General features: G+C 32.2%; 1 protein-coding gene across 1 annotated transcript in view; it reads left to right on the forward strand.

The window, feature by feature from the left end:
• Nucleotides 1-21,232: 21,232 nt before the first annotated feature.
• The window catches only part of LOC114405087 (protein MAIN-LIKE 1-like), a 28,752-nt gene continuing 28,688 nt past the window's right edge, over nucleotides 21,233-21,296 (forward strand). The window contains exon 1 of the mRNA XM_028367764.1: nucleotides 21,233-21,271. Coding sequence (XP_028223565.1) covers nucleotides 21,233-21,271 — 39 coding nt within the window. The remainder of the gene's footprint in view (nucleotides 21,272-21,296) is intronic.

Genomic DNA, 21,296 nt, shown 5'->3' on the forward strand with positions numbered 1-21,296 from the left:
AGAAGTTGTAATACCTGTTATGATTTTTTATTTAATTTTTATTTTTTTAATTGAAGTGGTAAAATTATTTACAACTTCTATTAAAATATTTTTTTATGACTTTAAAGTTGTAAATTTTATTTTTTTTTAAACTAAAGTCATAAAATTATTTATGACTTTAGTAATTTAAGATTTCTTTTTTGGTTTTATGACTTTAAAGTTGTAAAACTTTTTTTTTAATTTTTTAAATATTTACAACTTTGAAGTCATAAACTTGTTTTTTTTTTTGTAAACCTATTTTTTAAAAAAAATTTACAATTGTTTGCGATTTTATTTTTATTTTAAATAAAAAAATATATATTTAAATATATAATAAATAATATTAAGTTGACTTACTTATTAATATATTTTTTATGATTTTATTTGATATGTTATTATTTTATTTTAATGTTTTATTATTTAAAATATGTTATATATATTTTTAATATAGTTTACTTTAAATGTTTTTTTATTAAAGTTTAAATAATCTATCAATAAAAATTAAAAATAATATAATTGATACATTAATATAAAACGCACAATACAAATGAAAGAAAAACATAAAAATTACAAGTTATTTTAGTCACGATGTATTTATTTATATAAACAGTTAGTACAATTATGTCCTTCACTTTTACATAATGAACATTTCTTGGGGTTATTTGGAATTAGTTCGTCCATCTCATTATATATTCGAGTAGTGATCGGTCTGCTTGATGTCTGTCATCGTTTCGAAGGATCAAATATAAAATATGGACTTAAATATTGAGGCCATGTGTCTTCACTTCCAAGGGAATGAAAATGATGTTGATAAACTTTGAAAATGTTTTTCCAACTTGTATACAAGGTCAATAAAGTCATCATAATTTAAATTGCAAAAAGAATACACTGCAATTGCATGCGAGCAAGGTAGTCAAAGTGTTTGAAATTGTCCACAATCACACGACCATTCATTCAATTTGATAGTGCATGTCATTGCTTGTCAACCAAGTCGCATATTTGTAATTTCTTGAACCTCAAACTTTCCTGTTTCTTGAACATAATGTGAGGTAGCAATGTGTTGATTTTCTTGCATCATGACATATACGTCTTCAGAGTACCTATGTCTTGCCTTTATCATATTCATGATTTTGATGTCGTTAGTAACAAATGAATCATTTATTTTATTAAATGTTTCACTGACTAATGCAGTAATAGGTAATGTTTGGGCTCCTTTCAAAACAAAATTCATACATTCAGCAAGGTTGGTAGTCATATGGTCATATCGTTTTTCTTCATCGTAGGCCAGAGTCCATTTATTCTTAGGAATTTGATCCAACCAATCTGTTGCTTGTGAAAACTCTGTTCGCATAGCGAGCAACTTAGCCTCAAATCGTGGTTTCCTCATCTCATACCCTATGCGAAAAGATAGAACAATGAGTAATAAATTCAATGAACATGTAATAAAGCAAGAATATAATGCATGAAATAGGAAGAAACATACCTATATTGATGACTTGTTTTTTTAAGTCAATATTTTTAAATTGTTTGTTTAAATTTGATGCAACGTGACGAATGCAATATACAGACGAAACATCTAGTTCATTCCAGCCAACACGTTCAGATTGTAAAGTTACTAGCAAACGACTCTCCTGTCTGATATAATACACAAATTTGGTTGCGATGTAACATATCTTCGCAAATAATGCAAGAACCACATTCAAGCTTCTTTAATCTCACTCAACAATTGCAAAAGCAAGTGGAAAATTATTCCTACTATCATCTTGTTCGATGGTAGTCAACAAAGTACCACGATATTTGCTAGTTAAAAACGTCTCATCTACTTGCACAAGTGGCTTGCAATATTTGAAGCCTTCAATGCATGAATTAAACGTCCAAAATACATGATTAAGAATCATCCTAGGAGGGTCAACGTCACCTTCCTCCATTGAAGTTGAAGTTTTGTATTTTACTACGGTACCTGGTACAAAGTGTTGAGCAGTTGTCAACCATACAGGCAGGTAGTTGTATGATTGTTCCCAACTTCCAAATATCATTTCAAGGGCTTTTTGTTTAGCTGTCCATGCTTTTTTGTATGGAACAGTGTAACCAAACCGTTGATGCATGTCTGTAATCAAGGTTTTGATTTCGATACCCGAATTTGTTTTCACTAAATGAACAATATTATGGGCAATTAAAGAAGAATCTAACCTAATATGATCTTGTGATATGATAGAATTTGTATAGGTGTGAATACCGTTTAATTTCTTCAATTCTCACCTTTTGTGTATTTTGCTTAACTATACTCTTACCCTCCAATAACATCTATTCCATATTGATTACACATGACAACGTACTTGTCACTCTTGTTCTCGACCACATCAAAATTAAATGAATACATAAAATGAAATTGTTTAATGGCATTCACAATTATTTGTTTTGATTCAAATGTCAACCCTTCATAAAGGTCATTTGTACTAACACTCATTGTCCTTTGATAAGGATTTGAGTACTATTGATTTTCAGAAAGTTGACTACTAATAGTTTCAAAATATGAAGATGACTCACTTTGATTGCTTGGTTCATCATGTTCATCAAAATCATGTTGTTGCTCGTCATCACTGAAGTCATTAACATTATCTCTTATTATGGGTTTTTCACTAGCCATTTGTAAAAAAAAGTTATTTATTAGTAAAATGGAATCATTGGATTGTATGTAACGTAAAAAAAAACCTTTTTAAATACCTTTTCTTGTATGTAACACTAAAAAAATTATGTCAGTATGACTCTAAGAAACACGTCAAAATTAGAGAATCAATTGATTGTTTGGATGCAACAGATGCATCGAAGTGAGAATGAACCTTCCTTTTATAAGTTTCATCGAAGTGAACAGTGTTTGTTGAACAGTTCATGCTACATGTATCCACCAATATTCTAAAACATAAAATAATAATTTAACAAAATTAATTTAACATGTACAATAATTTATCTAATTAAATCATAAATTAATAATAACTAAACACTAATATTCTAAAACATAAAATAATAATTTAACAAAATTAATTTAACATGTATAATAATTTATCTAACTAAACCGTAAATTAATAATAACTAAATATTATACTAAAACATAAAATAATAATTTAACAATACAATAAAGTAATAACGAAATCAATACATGATCTTAGATTTCAAGAGCTAATAATCTAATGGTGAACACGACAATCTAATGTATGATTAGGTATACCGATATAAGTTTTAAATAATATTTTTTGTTGCTAATTTATAGTAATTTCATGCTGATATTCTCTTTTTATTAATCTTCTAATCCAAACTATTATGGGTCTTTGACCTTGCTGAATTAGTGGATTATTAGTTCAGCATGCAATCTAATTAATTACTTTCACTCTTAAATACATCACAACACAAACAATGGGGAATAAAGCTACTAAAGATTTATTGAATAAATTCAAAACTCAGTGACGAGTTTTTTTCAATGGTAAAAAATAAGAAATATTTAACTTGAGTGTTAAATGTTTATAATAAGAAAGTAATTATTTAATAAATCCATGATGCAAACATAAAAGTTTATTATTTAGTGACTTAAAAATCATCCAATAATCATTGATGAACATGTTATTAGCTTCTCATAAGTGGAATATATGTTTAAGCAAAATTTTCATTTAATTCAATTTTGGTTGAGATTATATATATATATATATATATATATATATATATATATATATATCATTAGCTAGATTATCGTCATCGTAAAATTGAATAAGGTCTAAGAGTTGTAGCTTAAGTGATATTCAAAATGCAAACTGTAATGAAATAATATTTATAAGAAATCATGGATTTGGAATACCAATTTAGCAAATGTCTCGTGCTTATCCACGCCATCCAAGGTATCAATGATTCAATCTACACCATTTAACAATTCAGCAAATGCAGGTATTAGCATGCCATTAAAGTGCTACAAAGAAAAAGCAGAAAACAACAAAAAAAAGTAGAAAACAACATGCCATTAATGCAATATATTGTTCACTCAATGTGCAACAAAGAAAAAGCAGAAAACAACAGTGATTTAATCTCGTGAACCTACCACATGACTTCAATTTATGATTCCTGAACCTATCAAGGAAATAGCTAGGACTGAAAAAACATGAGCATGCAGTGTTTTAGTGTTTGCACATGGTAGCTTTAGAACAAGCTTCGTAGGCTCCAATAATTTACACCCGTGCAGGTTGCACATGCATGAATAGTATAAAAGTAAATTGGTGTGTAATACGCATGCACATGCTACTCACAGATGCTATATCTTGAAGCATGCTTATAGGTATATGAAATGATATATGAGACCTAGGAATCTTGTCATTCAGAGTACCTATCTCGTGAAGGTATCTCATGAAGCATGCTTATATAGTCATTTATGGTGAAATGATTTATGATACATGGAATCTTGCTAGAAATAAAGTAGTCAGTAATAACTTATGTTGTCAGCAATAATGGTACTCTAATAACTTAAATCATGGACCAACATGCTTTAAGTTGTGTATATTAGACTTCAACAAGTGTGCAACAATATTATACAAGTTAACATATTAGAAGGTTTTACTTTTGCAAAAAATCATTGTGTCCACGAGTACCTTACACCACCATTTCATTCTTTCTCATTCTTATTTTCATCATTCTATCCATTTACCAATGACATATGCACAACCCAGACCAATTGATGACTCCTTATTGCGCTTACAAGACAACCATATTTCAAATCAAGTGTGGGAAGGCCAAGAGAGAATCGTTCGTCTGAGGTATACTTCTGTTTGGGCTTTTACCCACTTGGATCAAATAGATAATCGAGTAAAAAATCTAATCACGTTAGCTGGTTTTGGTCATGTTATAAATGTTGAAAAGGTTGATATTAACCAGCATTTGGTTAGTACGTTGGTTGAACATTGGAGAACGGAGACGCACACATTTCATTTTCCACATGGAGAGGCAACCATTACTTTACAGGATGTGGCCCTACAATTGGGCTTGAAGATTGATGGATTGCCAGTAACCGGTTTCATCACCGGTGATGTAAGTGTTGCTTGTCAGACATTACTAGGGAAAACTCCACCTGACAAATATGTAAAGGGTAAAATGATTTACCTAACTTGGTTGCGGCAAAATTTTCAGCAACTTCTCGTTGATGATGATGATGTTGTCATTGCACAGCATGCTAGAGCTCATATAATTATCTGTTTAATTATATCATATCATTGCATAGCAACTGGCCGCGAGACATTTATCGTAGCAAATATGATGCAACACAGTGGATCGTAGCAGCTCGAGCATATTTATTGCATCTAATTGGTTGCACACTCTTTGCTAACAAGAGCACCACACACAGCAATGTGGTATTCTTGGATGCATTTTGTGACCTCAAGCAATCTGGAGGCTATTTATGGGGAGCTACTGCACTGGTCCATATGTATGAAAATTTGAATGTTGCATCCAAGCATACGACAAAACATCTTGCAGGATATATCACTCTGTTACAAGTAATTATAATTATTTTTGTCATTGTTGTATGTGTTAAACTTTATATGTACTATTGATTAAAACTTTATTTGTATTTTTTAATATGTGCAGTCATGGATCTACGAGTATTTCCCTACAATTGCATCCATTATTGTTGATGAGGATTACCATGAGAAGAAACCATGTGTTTCTCGCTAGAAGTCTGGGAAGGCATTACCAGTGACGACCTATCGTAAGAGCTTGGATAGGTTGACGCCAGATGCTATATGTTGGATACCTTATGGTGACCACCATACATTTAGAGAATTTGAGCTTATTTCATTATTTTTTGGACATATCAGGCGGGGTTCATCTATTGTCAGACACCAACCAGAGAGGATAATGCGATAATTTGGTTATGTTAAGATCATTCCTCCACTCCCTATTGCTCCATCCTTATCCACACATGAGATTGACGATATATGGCTTTAGTTTTCAGAATACCTTGCACCTGTTGGACAAATTTGTAGTTCTCTTGGTCAGTGTGCATCAAACTACTTGGAGAGGTTCTATAGGATATTTCACCCATTCATGAGTTTGCCACAGCTTAGGGAACCTCCTAGACATCCACCCATGATGCATGATGATACATTTATTGTACCAGATCCACCTATGTTGCCCGCTCACTCAGCAGTTATGCCACAACCACATGCACTTGCAGTTGTCGATCCAGACATGCCTCAACATGCAGCGGCATAATATATTTTCAATTCACTATTATTCATTTTTTGTGTGATGCTTCCATTAATTATGTTTTACTTTTTTGTCAATGTCGTAGGCCGCTTGCCAAAAGATAGCATAAAGTTTGGAACACATGATCAATAGAGGATGGTCACTACTAGAATTGATGCATACACTTTGACTGAGCATTATCTAAGATTAGCCAGGGTGTCACTAACCAAGGAAATGTTTATGTTCAGACCATATGAAAAAGGGATACACAGGACAAAGATGATGGTGGATGACAATGAAGACAATTGCAATTAACTCAATATTATAGGATATTTGTATGCAATATGATTGAGCAGTGTTTAATATTTTTATGATTTGACTCATTATGTATATTATCCATATGGTTTTCATTTGAGTTTATGTGGTATTTCGTTGTTATGTTCTTTGGCTAAATACATTTTTTTTACACTTAAGCCCTAACATAAGTATACCCTAAAACCCTAAACACTAAAATAAGTATACCTAAAACCCTAAAACAAGTAAACCCTAAACACTAAAATAAGTATACCCAAAACCCTAAAACAAGTTAACCCTAAACACTAAAATAAGTATATCCTAAACCATAAATCCTAACCTGTAAACCCTAAAACCTAAAATAAGTAAACCCTAGATCCTAAACCCTATCAACCATAAACCCCCTAAACCCTAAAATAAGTAAACCCTAAATACTAAACCTCGTCATATGAGCGTCCATTCAAAGTAATGTTAATTACCACATTACATGCATTATCCATCATGTCATAATTATTTAAGTTACAAACATTGTCCAAACAATAAAAAAGGTTCAATCTTCTCCTAAATCAACATATTGTGTGATCAACCTCATGAAATTGGTATATCGATGCATTCTACTAATATAAGGAGTAGGTCACTATTTTGCTTGATAATGACAATATGTTGACCATAACAAAGTTGTTGGTGGCAAGGGACAAGCATCTCTTAGAAATACCTATTACATAGACAAATACACACTCAAATGTTCATAACACATGTTATAATAAAAAAATGAACAAATAGGATGGTCATTGTTATACCTGAACAAAATGATTGTCATACACATGACTAATACATATGATGTGATGTATAAAACTATATGTCGGTTGTTGACTTCTAAGAGAAAAAAACTATCCATGAATACGTAACAAAAAACTTATCCTTGATGCAATCACATAACTCATATCGGTTATATTCATCCGCTTATCATTGGTAACCTGCACGTAACAATTTTAATCAGTATTATTTTTAAAAAAAATTATCCATAAATATGTAACAAAAAAATTATATACCACGAATAATCCATTAACAAGTAACGATCGCTTTAACTCCTTATATCTGTATATGCCACCAACCAGGTGTATATACTCATCAGACCATTGTGCAAGTTCTTTTAGCAAATAGTTGCGAACCAAAGACCATGAATCTTCACCCATACCTAATAACATAGCAATTGCATGATATCCACAATTCAGCTTTGACATCGAAAATGTTTTCAATGAAATCATGAATACATGGATGAAATTGATCCAACATCGGCATCTTCCTATTCGGTTTTGGTTGTTCAGATGAAGATGCATAATATTTCATTGAAGAATTGCTATTTTGCACAAAATGTAATGCATCGACATACTCCCAGTAAGACGGATCACACTTCATTGATCTTTGTTGTTTGGTTATGTGTTTCTTTTGAACACCTTTTGTTTTGACCTTTTCAGGAGGAGCACACACGAAATTTAGATCAGGGTAGGAAATTTCCCGAAGTTTACTCGTTAGAGTCACTTTTACACATACATCAAGCTCTTGAAACTGCTTGGATATGGCTTCCATCTCTTCGGTTATGCAGACTTCGGGCTCAGATAAACATTGGTAAAAAAAACTTAGCCTCTGCCAAAACATATGGATTGTGTCAAGTGGTATGCTACCAAAAACATATCTAGCTAGCTCACATGCACATGGAAGACCATGAGTAGTTCTCATTATACGCCCACAACGAGAACTATCAATGCCAACATAATTTACTCACTCAAACTCAACCACAGTTTGGTTTAACGCATACCTTGATACCATGCCAATTAGTCTCTTGTATAAGGTAACTTTAAACACATATCCGACCACATGTGTGCTTATCTCAAAAAATGCCTTAATTTGAGTGTATTGTAGAGTGATCATGTTGTTCATAGCTTCCCAAACACTACACAGGTCTCCAAGGTTATTCTACAGTAGTCTTTTTAAGGCCCAATTTGCACACTCAACTCTGCATTTGAAAAACACAAACAATTATTTTTATCCATTAATGTGTTGTTATTAAAACCAATATACATTTACAATTTTCATACATGTTAGTTGTTGTGTTTCCTAGATGCATCACCTTATTCGTCCAGGCTTTAACAAATCTTTGCTTGTGGGAAATTAATCATGTTTGCTTGACATACTCAACAAACATTGGTCATGGTGAGCAAACCATTTCAAACTTCATAAGGTAGTCATTGAACTCTTGCTCAGAAGGATAATCCACCAAACTCTCATATGCTTCCATGATATAATCCCAAGCATTTTTTTGGCCCGCAAGGTTTTTACATTTTGCCTTCACATTCTTATCAATGTGAAACCGACACAACAAGTTAGTTGCTTAAGGGAAAATAGTTTTCACTACATTCATCAATCCTAAATCTCTATCGGCAACAATAACTTGAGGGATTGCATCACATCTCAGAAAAATACCTTGAAACTATTCTAGAGCCAAAGCAATATTGTTAATACGTTCTCCCTCTAAATAGGCAAATGCAGTTGAAAATCTCATCCCAGTAGGTGTCACACCAACAATGTCAAGTAAAGACAGCTTGTATTTGTTTATTTGTTGGTACTATCTATGAGAAATACCAAATTATAAGCATTGGTTAATTTCAATGCATCTGGATGAGTCCAAAATATATCATGTTAAACATCTTCATCCTTCACTCTATGCCAATGAATATATTGATCGCCTTTAAGAAACTTCATTAGTTGTTGCATCTCACTATTAGTGCCTTTTATAGAAGAACAATATGCATATCTTGCAATGTATACTTGCTTCATTGTTGTATAATTGTTGGCATTGTACTCCTTCAAACTGAGAAGAATATTCTTTGGTTTGATCATTGACTTTGTGGTATCACCAATAATAATCTTCTCATCCTTAGTCAGTCGACCAACATATGGATGTCCAATGAATGACTTAGTCAATGCATGATTATGAGTCCCACATATTAACTTCACCATCCATCCTTCACCTCCCAACACTAGTTTCGCTCACAGCTTAAAGGGTCACCCAAATTTTCTACTATCATTCATTGTTTGTATTAAATCTTTCTTGTATACTCTATATTTTCCACTCCTCTCACAACCAATTAAAACATATGAGGTCCTTCCTCTCTTTCCAGTATCTGTGTCTAACCTTATTATCACCGCCACAAAACCAATATCATACGCAACAGAGTGAATCCATTGCAAAATGTCATCATGGATAGCAAACACCTACAAAAGGAATAATACATGTTTAGTCTTCAAGGGACATTCATTTACTTACTTTAACAAAATAAAAAATCATGTCAATACCTGACAAGTATTAAAGGCATCAGAACAATCAATATTTTTAAATACACCAAGTTCCTCTCCATTGTCTTCATTCATATTAACTTCTTCAAACATTATATTGTCATATATCCACTAATCTTCGTCCATCCTAATAAAACATTAAAAAATAAATCAATGACAAAATAACAACATATAGTGACACCATACATAATTTTACTTATTTATAAATAAATCTATTTATTTTAAAAAATTACATGTTGAAATTTATTTTAAAATCTTCTACACTAGATAAGTATGTCGATATATCAATAAATATATTTTTTAAGATATACTATCACACAATTTTATTATTTTTCTACTACATATACTAATATATTACATTGAAATTGATAAGCATATATATGAAAATTTATATCTAAATTTTCATATTTTATACACTTGCATAAACTAGTTAATGTAATAATATTTACCTAAATATTATAAAAAATATAACTAAATTTTAAAAAACATTAAAAATAAAATTTATTAATTTTTTAAATTTTTTTAGGTTATACGGGTTGACTATCCATATTATCAATTCGTATGAAATTTATGGATTATTAATCCGTATGAACCATATGGATTGTCAATCCATAAGTTTTATATGGATTGTTAATCCGTATGTTTATTACGTCACAGATGGAAGTTGAAGTTGCAGATGAAAAAAAAACTTATCTCATTTATCGTTGCACTACAATACCCACACGATGACAACCACAAACTACGAATGACCACAATGACAGTTCACCTCGACCAAACCATCCATAAGACGAAAGGAGGAACTTAGCCGAAAGGATACGAGATTGAATGGTATATGAAGAAAAAAAACAACAAATGTAAAACAAGAAGTTAATAGGGGTATCTTTGGAATTTTCAAAAAATTGTTCGATGTAGAAAAATTATGTATGGTGTAGGAAGAAAATCCTCCACATTTATTAGGAAAAAAGTTATATGTTGACAAAAAATAGCCAATATATAATTTTCTCATTTAAAATAAATCATTTCTCTTAAAATTTGTTTTAGGTCTCACTTGTTGGATGGATCCTTAGCGAAGCCTAAAAATTATAAAGTTGAAACTAAAGCATTCAAATATTTATATTTCTATTTTCAGATGATTAAATTTGAAAAGATAATTTTATTTAAACATATGACATGATTTATGAGGATATGTTCAAAAAGAAATTTGATATTTGTGTAAAGGATTGGAAAACGTAAATAAAAGTGAGATTAATTTATTAATTTATTAAAAGAAACATACAATTGTTATAATTTATATCTCTAAGTAATCTTATGGCTAAAACTCATAGGCATAATCTTTATTCAAACATAAAATTTTAAATATAAAGCTTGAATCATTATAAATAAATGTGAGAATTCAATCACATGTTTGTATTACACCTATCAAAGGATACAATACACATGTCAATCACACAAAAATTTAGATAACACATGTTATATGGTGCTTCATAAATATTTGGTTTGATTACAAAGCATAATTAAAATGATTAGATTTATCATTTTATATACCTGAAATATTAATTTTTGTAACCAATCTGAACTTTTATGCAATTTATACATGTATTTCAACCTTTGAAAGCTACTCTACACGTGTAATCCGAACCTATGATCGAATTATCATATTTATTTAAAATGATTTGCAGAATAAATTTTATGTTGATTAGTTTTTTTTTCCAATGCCTATATTTATCGATTGGTTTAAATGTTAGGCTAAAATATGTTTTTTATTCCTAATAAATATGTGATTTTGTATTTATTACAACCAACTTTAGTTAGCTTAGCTTAATTAGTCCATCATGATTAGTTGGTTAAGTTGTTTTTGATAATTAGTTTCTCTTTTTTTTTATAATTTTGTTTAAGCTTTGTGGCTAATATTGGATCTGTTATTGTATATATTGTACATTGTACAATGAGCTATAATGAATGAGAATCATTTTTCTTCTCTATGATCTTGGCTCTCGATGGTCGAAACAAGTTGGGCTACGTCGATGGCAACATCCCAATTCCTGCTTCCAGTGATACTACAAAGCTTCGCATGTGGAAAAGAAACGACAACATTGTTGTGTCGTGGATCTTGAATTCACTCACAAAGGAAATTAGCGCGAGTGTCATTTACTCAACCTCTGCACCCAACATTTGGAATGATCTTGAGAAATGTTTCAACATCAAGAACGGACCCAGAATCTTCCAATTGTGGAAAGAATTACTCAATTGTGTTCAAGGAACGAACTCAATCAACATCTACTTCACGCGATTCAAAGGGCTTTGGGCTAAGCTGGGTGAACTCAAGGCCAATCATAGTTGTAATTGTGGCAGGGTTGCTCCACTTCTTGCTTCCATCAAAGGGGAATTTGTCATGTCATTTCTGATGGGGGTCAAAGAGAGTTTTGCCCATGCTTGAGGTCAAATATTGTTGATGAAACCGACTCCGAATATTGATGATACCTTCTCATTATTTCTTCAAGATGAAACTCATAGGCTTGTTGGTGTTCAACCCAATTCTGCTCCTCCTGCTGAAATGGCTTGTGTTGTAACCCAATCCAATGCCAAGGGAAAACCTACTCGCAAGGATAAACCGTTCTGCTCTCATTGCAACATCCATGGACACACAAAGGAAAAATGCTTCAAGATCCATGGATACCCTCCAAGCTTCAATAAATCTGGGAATACTTCAGTTGCAAATAACTCAGTGAATAACATTCTTGAAGCTGCATTAGGAGAACAAAGTCAATCTTGGTCTCAACAACAATGCCAAAAAGTTCTTGCCCTCCTTCAAGCTCAAATGGCACAGTTGCCTGGTGCCTCTCAGCAAGACTCCTCTGACACTGCAAGTATTGAAACCATAGGCATGCCAAACTCTACTTTAAATTCCCTTTTCAAAGCACCTAATGCTTGGATTGTTGATTCTGGAGCAACAACTCACATTACTTGCTTTCTTGAATTTCTCTTTAACTTCAAATTCTTGAAAAACAAGCTTGTGCTTCTACCAAATGGAACTAGAGTTCAAGTGGTTGGAACTGGTTCTGTTAGGATAAATTCTCGCATTGTTTTGCATAATGTCCTTTATATTCCCTCTTTCCATGTCAATCTGATTTCTGTGCCTAAGATCACTCCCAATTATAAAATTGGTGTGTTGTTTGAAGACACTTTTGTTCTTTTCCAGGACACTTAAACACACAAGACGATTGGAAAAGGTGATCTCCATATTGATATGTTTCTTCTCTATCCAGAGCACACACTTACATTTGTCGCTTCATGCGCACTTATGAATTCACATTCTTCAAATTGTAATAATGTAGTTACAAGTTGTAATGTTCTTAATGAACAATCTTTGTGGCATTCATGTTTGGGACATGTATCTGACAAGATTTTGAAACTTTTTGCAAATAAAAATTCATTGCATTTGACATCTCATAGTTCCAAAGATTGCATGGTCTGCCCCTTGTCCAAATTTAGAAGGCTCTCTTTTATTTCAAATAACCATTATTCTGAGTCCTCATTTGATCTCATACATGTAGACACTTGGGGACCATATCAACATGCTACTCATGATGGAAAGCATTACTTTTTTACTATTGTTGATGATATTTCTAGGTTTACATGGCTATATTTAATGAAAAATAAGTCTGAGGCTACTCAGTTGATCAAGAATTTCTTTGTTTTTGTTAAAACAAATTTTGACAAGCCTATAATGCAATTGAGATCTGACAATGCCAAAGAACTAGAACTTGATGACTTTCTAAGTGAACAAAGGACATTTCATCAATTCAATTGCCCTTATAGGCCTGAGCAAAATTCAGTGGTGGAAAGAAAGCATCAACATTTGTTGAATGTTGCTAGGTCACTATTGTTTCAATCAAAGGCTCCAATTCGTTTTTGGGGAGAATGTATAAACACTGTAATTTTTCTAATTAATAGAGTACCTACTCATGCTCTTAAAGGCTGTTCACCATATGAGATTCTCTACAAAAAGCAACCACCATATGAACACCTTAGAGTCTTTGGCTGCCTGTGTTATGTTGTTGTACCATTGCATCAGAGAAACAAATTCTCACCTAGAGCAGTTCCTACTGTCTTTCTAGGATATCCTTTTGGTTATAAGGGGTATAAACTATATGAGATAGTTAACAAGAAGTTTATTATATCAAGAGATGTTGTTTTGTTGAACATAAATTTCCCTTCACATCTGCTAGTGAACCAGCAAGCATTGAGGATCCCTTTGAGCACATTGTCTTGCCCAAACCTCTTGAAACACACACAATTGACCCTCAAACAGAGCTTGTATCAACTGCAAGTGAACCTCCTGTCACTGTAGAAAATGAACCAATTCCTACAGTTGAACCCACTATTCCTGCAGATGAACCAAATGAGCCTAGTAAAAAAAATGAACCAGCCACTGTGACATAACCTGATACTGTCCTTAGAAGATCAACTTATGTATCTAATGCCCCCTCCTACCTAGATGCTTACATACATCAAACTACTTACCCTATGTCTAACTATATGAGTTTCTCTTCTCTATCCACTCCTTATCAAACATTCATATGCAATATTGATCAACATTACGAACCAAAATACTATCACCAAGCTGTAAAGTATCCTCAATGGAGGAATGTTATGAATGAGGAAATAAAAGCCTTGGAAGAGAACAAGACTTGGTCCATTGGCACTTTACCTCCAGGCAAACAAACAATAGGCTGCAGGTGGTTGTATAAGAACAAATTCAACTCTGATGGTAGTCTAGACAAGCATAAGGCATGTCTAGTTGCTAAGGATTACACACAACAGTTGGGTGTAGACTTTGCTGACACTTTTTCACCTATAGCAAAGTTGACTACCGTCAGGTTATTGCTTGCCATAGCAACTCAGAAATAGTGGAATCTCACACAACTTGACATCAACAATGCCTTCTTAAATAGGGATTTATTTGAAGAAGTGTACATGGATCTGCCCTTAGGTTATCCTGGAAAGGGGGAGCATCAAGTGTGCAAGTTACACAAGTCCTTGTATGGCTTGAGGCAAGCATCAAGCCAGTGGTTCCAGAAATTTTCCAATTCCATCATCAAGCTGGGATTCAATCAATCTATTGCAGATGGCTCTTTGTTTTCTAAAGGGAGCAATGATTCTCTGATTCTCCTATTAGTCTATGTGGACGACATCATCATAGCTCCCAAACAAATCTCTAATTAAAGAAGTCACTGTTCAGTTGCAAGGGTTGTTCAAACTCAAGGTCCTAGGTGATCTAAAGTATTTTCTTGGTTTGGAAATAGCTAAGTCTGTAAAAGGCATTCACTTGAACCAAAGGAAATATACCCTAGAGTTGTTAGAATATACTGGTTTCACCAATTGCAAACCTGCAAAAATTCCAATGGATCCTAGTCTTCAATTGGATGCCACTGCAAGTGAAGTTCTTGAAGACCCTACTCAATTCAGAAGATTGTTGGGAAGGTTAATGTATTTGATTATCTCAAGGCCAAATATTATTTTTCCCATAAACAGGCTTAGTCAGTTTATGCAAGCTCCAAGGACACCTCACCTTCAAGCTCTTCATCAAGTCCTTCAATACCTCAAAGCAGCTCCTGCCCAAGGTTTGTTCTTTTCTGCAAACAACAATTCCACTGTCACAACTTATGTAGACTCTGATTGGGGCAATTGCAAGGATACTAGAAGGTCCACAACTAGTTTTTGTATCTACTTAGGCTCATCTCTCTTATGTTGGAAGTCAATAAAGAAACTCACTGTTGCAAGGTCCTCAGTAGAGGCAGAGTATAGAGCTTTAGCTTCTCTTACCAGTGAGTTATTGTGGCTACGACAACTTCCTCATGTGTTCCAGATTACTCTTGGTTCCACAATGATCATGTGTGACAATAAGTCAGCTATTGCATTGGCTGAAAATCCAACTTCAAATGATAGGTCGAAGCACATAGATATTGATTGCCATTTCATAAGGCAATATGTGCATTATGGTTTTATCAAGCTGATATACTTACCTACTCATCAACAGATTGCTGACATCTTCACCAAGGCCTTGCCTTACTACAAATTCTTTGTTTTTTTGTCCAAGTTAGGCCTTCTAGACATCTATGCACCTAACTTGAGGGGGGAGTATTACAACCAACTTTAGTTAGCTTAGCTTAATTAGTCCATCATGATTAGTTGGTTAAGTTGTTATTGATAATTAGTTTCTCTTTTCTGTTATAATTCTGTTTAAGCTTTGTGGCTAACATTGGATCTGTTATTGTATATATTGTACATTGTACAATGAGTTATAATGAATGAGAATCATTTTTCTTCTTTTCAATTGCTTTTACCTATTTGTTCTAATAGTATTTGTTCTCTAATAAATTTTTGTTTTACGATATGTCTTTAATAAAATAACAATTTTGTTTTTGGTCATTAACACTTATTTTTAACCCCTAATAAATTAGTAAATTTTATGTTTGCTCCATGATAAATATTTTTCATTTATTATTAATACAAATTAAAACAAAATTTATTAATTTATTAGGGAGCAAACATAATTTTTTTTAATTTATCAGATACTAAAACAAAATATCAAGGATAAAAATTAAAAGTGTTATTTTATTAGGGACTCTATGCAAAACAAAAATTTATTAGAAAGAAAACATAAAAATTGAGTATTTATTAGAGATCAAAAACATATTTAAATCTAAATGTTATTTGGCATGAAATACTCATTTATTAATTTATTCAAAATGAGATATGATACATGTGAAACAATTCGTACAACAATTTATACAATATTGTTTTATGTGTTTATCTCTTTCTATCATATCATTTATTTCATTTCAAAATTTTCTATTTCTCTTTTCACTTTTCTCCCTTTCTCTCTCATTGTTGTAAGATTTGTTGTATACAAATATAATTTCTCTTAAAAAATGATCACCAAAGGTGTATCATTCATTCATCTTTCTACCTAGCGTGCTGATCAACTTGAACGAGTTGTTTAAGCTTAATTAATTAATTATATCATGTTTAAATTATGGATTGCATTAAATACTTAGAGGCAAAGTTTGTTGCCATAGTAGACCTATCAAGCTTAAGTAAGATTGTCTTGATACATGTGGTTTATACAAAACAAAACAAAAAATCCTCCATCTTCTTTTAGCAATTGGCCCTAACATATGATTGTTACATATAGATTCTAAACTTGATGTGGTTTGTGTTGTACCCTACCAATGAAAATAATATGTGATATATTTAGATTAGTCCTTATGATCAAGGTTTGTATCCCTTAACATGGTTTATTTTAATTTTATTTCACCTTTTATAACCAAATATTAATTAAGAATTGTTCAGTTATGCAAGGAGATAAAATTGGTGCGATAATTTGCATACACTTATCTATATCTTTGTATCCAAGTTGATAGATGGGGAGGTATACATGTTATAAAAGTTCGTTGTAAATTCAAACGGAAAAAAGTATCACGCAATAAGACATGCATATAAATTGAGTTTTGATATAAAAAAGTATTGTTGCAAAGCCACTTAAAGCAGTTGTACCACAAAACATAGTTAAGTTCACCCCTACTGATGTGTTATATGACAATTTTGATTACAGTTACTTTGGTTGGTTAGTATTTTAGGATCAAGCAATATGATGATTTTGTTTATTTTAAATAGTGGTTGAATTATTGATCTACAACAAATTAAATGTTTTTAACTCCATCACTTTCAAACATAACGAGAGTCCTTATTAATGTTGGGAATGAATGAGCATACATGAAAAAAAATAGTATCAAATCTAGGCTTATAGTCGTGGAGATTGATAATGAATGGTAAGACATCCCAACATTATGATAAATTTATTTTCTATACCCTTATAATTTTTGAAATGTGATTCCCATATTTTACAACACATGAAAAATTTTATTTATTTTGTTTTATGTTCCACAATCACTTTTTCAAAGTCATTTTGTTTGGTTTGGAGTTTCCGTTTGAGTTAAACCTTTTTTTTTTTTTTCTTGCAATTGGCAAGGAAATTAATGTTGTAGTTGTTGTACTATTCTCCAAAGTGAAGATATGGAAGACAATGACATTTTGTTTTTTATATAAAATATTTATTAATTTTATCAATAACTAATATATGTGGAAGAATCTATATGATCAAATTTAGTAAGATTTTTCATTTAAAAGGCTTAAACTCAAGACCTTATTTAAAGAAATCAAGTCCAGTTCTATTTCGACAAAAAAAAACTTGTTGGTTGCTAATGACATTTTAGAAAATAGTGAAATTCAATTACTAACCAAATTAGAAAATTTGTTGTTATCTCGGGCTTTCTTTTATCGATTAATTAACATTCCTTCTAATATTCTAATTTATTTATCTGTAAGGAATAAAAACATTAGCAACACCTTAATTTACTTCACAATTGATGTTGAACCCAAACATTCTTGAGGTCGTTAAGTTGAAATTCAAGATTTCTGGCACATTAGAAACTCCTAATAAAGGATTAAGCCAATTGAAAGATATATCTAAGATGAGCTTAGAAGATGACTACCAAAATTTTACTCCAAGGGCCATTATTCAATCAATATAGGAAGCATATAAAAAGTAATATGAAGGATTCCAAAAAGGTATTTGGATTAAGAAAATGTTTAGTTTTTTCGCTAAACATTTCTTTATCAATTAAATATATGTTTGTAGGATATGATTTTTGTGATATCTATCATTATTAATGTTTTTTTAATGAGGTGATTGATATTGCGCTACGTGTTGCCCACAAAAGATATTTCTAGACTTTGGAATGTACTATTATGCAGATGCACTAAACACATCAAATGTCACCACAAGCTAATTAATTATACCTACATATTGTAAAAGTTCTCTATTTTTATTGTAACATGTAATAATGATATTTTTTTAAAAACACTAAATAAATATTAAGGTATACAAATTAGGGGTGTGCATTAGCTCAAGTCAATCAGGTTCAATGTAAAAAATTCAATTCGACCCAACCCAATGAGTTAGCATATAAGATCTGAACCCACCCAACTAGAATATTCGGTTTAGGTGGGTACGGATTAGACGATGAGTGCTGCTAGGTGCACCCAGCAGTTTTGCTGGTGCACCCAGCAATTTGTGGGAAAAGACTTAAAAGTCCCTCAGGAATTTTTTTTAAAAAATAACTCTCGCCTCTTTCTCTCCCACGCCTGCTTCTTCTTCTTCCTTCCTTGGACGGTTCTGCTTCTGCTTCTTCTTCTGCTTCTTCTTCGAGATTCTGCATCTTCTTCGTTCTTCTTCTTCTTCGCGCCGCGATTCAGCATCTTCTTCCCAAGTGAAGGCTTCTTCTTCGCGTTTCTGCTTCTTCTTCATCTTCGTTGCCGCCATTGTTGCCGGGGTCAAGTGGAAAGCTTCTTCTTCGTGTTTCTGCTTCTTCTCCGAGTTTATGCTTCTTCTTCGAGGTACGTTTCTCCTTCGCGTTTCTGCTTCTTCCACCATTGTTGTTGGCGATGGCGGAAACCGTTATCGGGAAGTTGCTGGACTGTTTACGGATCACCTGATCCGTAAGAGGCTTACAGATCAAGTGATCCGTAAACTGTTTGTTAGTAGTTTACGGATCAACTTGATCCGTAAGTCTCTTATGAATCAACTTGATCCGTAAGAGGCTTACAGATCAGGTGATCCGTAAATACTAACAAACAGTTTACGGATCACTTGATCCGTAAAAGTAACAGTTTCATTTTAATTGAAAAAAATACCAAATATTTGATACATTGTGAGTTTTTTTTGAAATTAGGGTATTTTAATTTAGGGTATTTTAATTTAGACTGTACAATCATTGCCTACAAATCAATGCTCCCCCTTTAATTAGGTTTGCTTGCCTTATTTTGTTTTTGGTTGTTTCAATATTGTTGAACTTGAACATTGTAATTACTGACAATGCTCCCCCTTTAATTAGCTTTTTTTGGTTGTTTCTTGGACACATTAGAAAAAAATCTTATCCTGGTTAGCACCTAATATCCCTTTTTCATAGACATACATATTAGTTAGGATGCTCCCCCTTATATGATGAATAGAATAAAATACACATCAGTGGTTACATTTATAGGTCTATTTAGATAAACTTTTCTATATATATAGATATATCCTCTTTTAGGGAATTATCCAAATAGTATATATTGATTAACATTTTTTTACCAGCAAAATAGGATATATATATATATATATATATATATATATATATATATATATATATATATATATATATATATATATTAATAAAAGAGTACTAGAGGTACTATAATTACAACGTGTTATAAAAATCCTAGTGGATCCACATGTGATGCTACTTTCGGACTGATGTGATCCACCCTACAAAAAGAATACATCAACAATACCCCTTGGCGTTGAATGATTAGCATGAATTACTTCATTTAAAAAATTCCAAGAGATACCTAGTGCTTGTATGAAATTATCCAAATATTCCAAACCAAATATTGCTAGTAAAACTAGTCTCATTATTACAAAGATAAAAATCACAACTAGAGTAAGCATGGGCACAAAGATGCCACCCCCACCAACACCTTCCACAGTCCTAAATGTTGATTCCTAGGAATCCTAGGAATCCAATCATATATTTTTGGTAAGTGTTACACTCTTAGGTAGCATTTGGTAAACATATTAGAACAGAAGTTACAAAATGGAACATAACCAATGGGTTCTATTCTAGCTTTGGTGAATTATAAAAATAGAACAAAACACAATATTGTGTTGAGAAATGGTATATTTTGATTCTATTTCGTTTATCCACACACATCAAACACTATCTTAGCATTAATTCCTAATTTTCGTTTATCCACACACATCAAACACATCAATCCTGGTTTGATTTTATTTCGTTTATCCACACACATCATTCCTTCATGAATCATTGTTTCTTAGATTCATAAAGCTCAGCAAGTTTCTCTCTAAGCATTTGAGATGCTGTTGACCATTGTTTATGCTTAGTTTGTTTATCCACACACATTTGAGATGCTGTTGACCACAAAAAAACACCTTCCGGAATCAAGTTCAATACCACTAAGAATTTGAGATGTTGTTGACCATTGTTTATGCTTAGTTTGTTTATCCACACACATTTGAGATGTTGTTGACCACAAAACAACACCTTCCTGAATCAAGGTCAATACCACTAAGCATTTGAGATGCTGTTGACCATTGTTTGTCAGATTCATAAAGCTCAGCAAGTTTCTCTCTAATAAGTAAAACATATGATAAAACAACAAGTGGCCATTAGAGTAATTGAATTGAGTTAACGAAATGCTTGAAATTTGAGAAAATGAAATGAGTGATGGATTTTGCGGTACTCATTTGCAGATCCTGGTTAGGATTAGAGGATTAGGTCGTG

This window comes from Glycine soja, chromosome 3 (genome assembly GCF_004193775.1).
Source record: "Glycine soja cultivar W05 chromosome 3, ASM419377v2, whole genome shotgun sequence".
Classification (NCBI taxonomy): Eukaryota; Viridiplantae; Streptophyta; class Magnoliopsida; order Fabales; family Fabaceae; genus Glycine; species Glycine soja.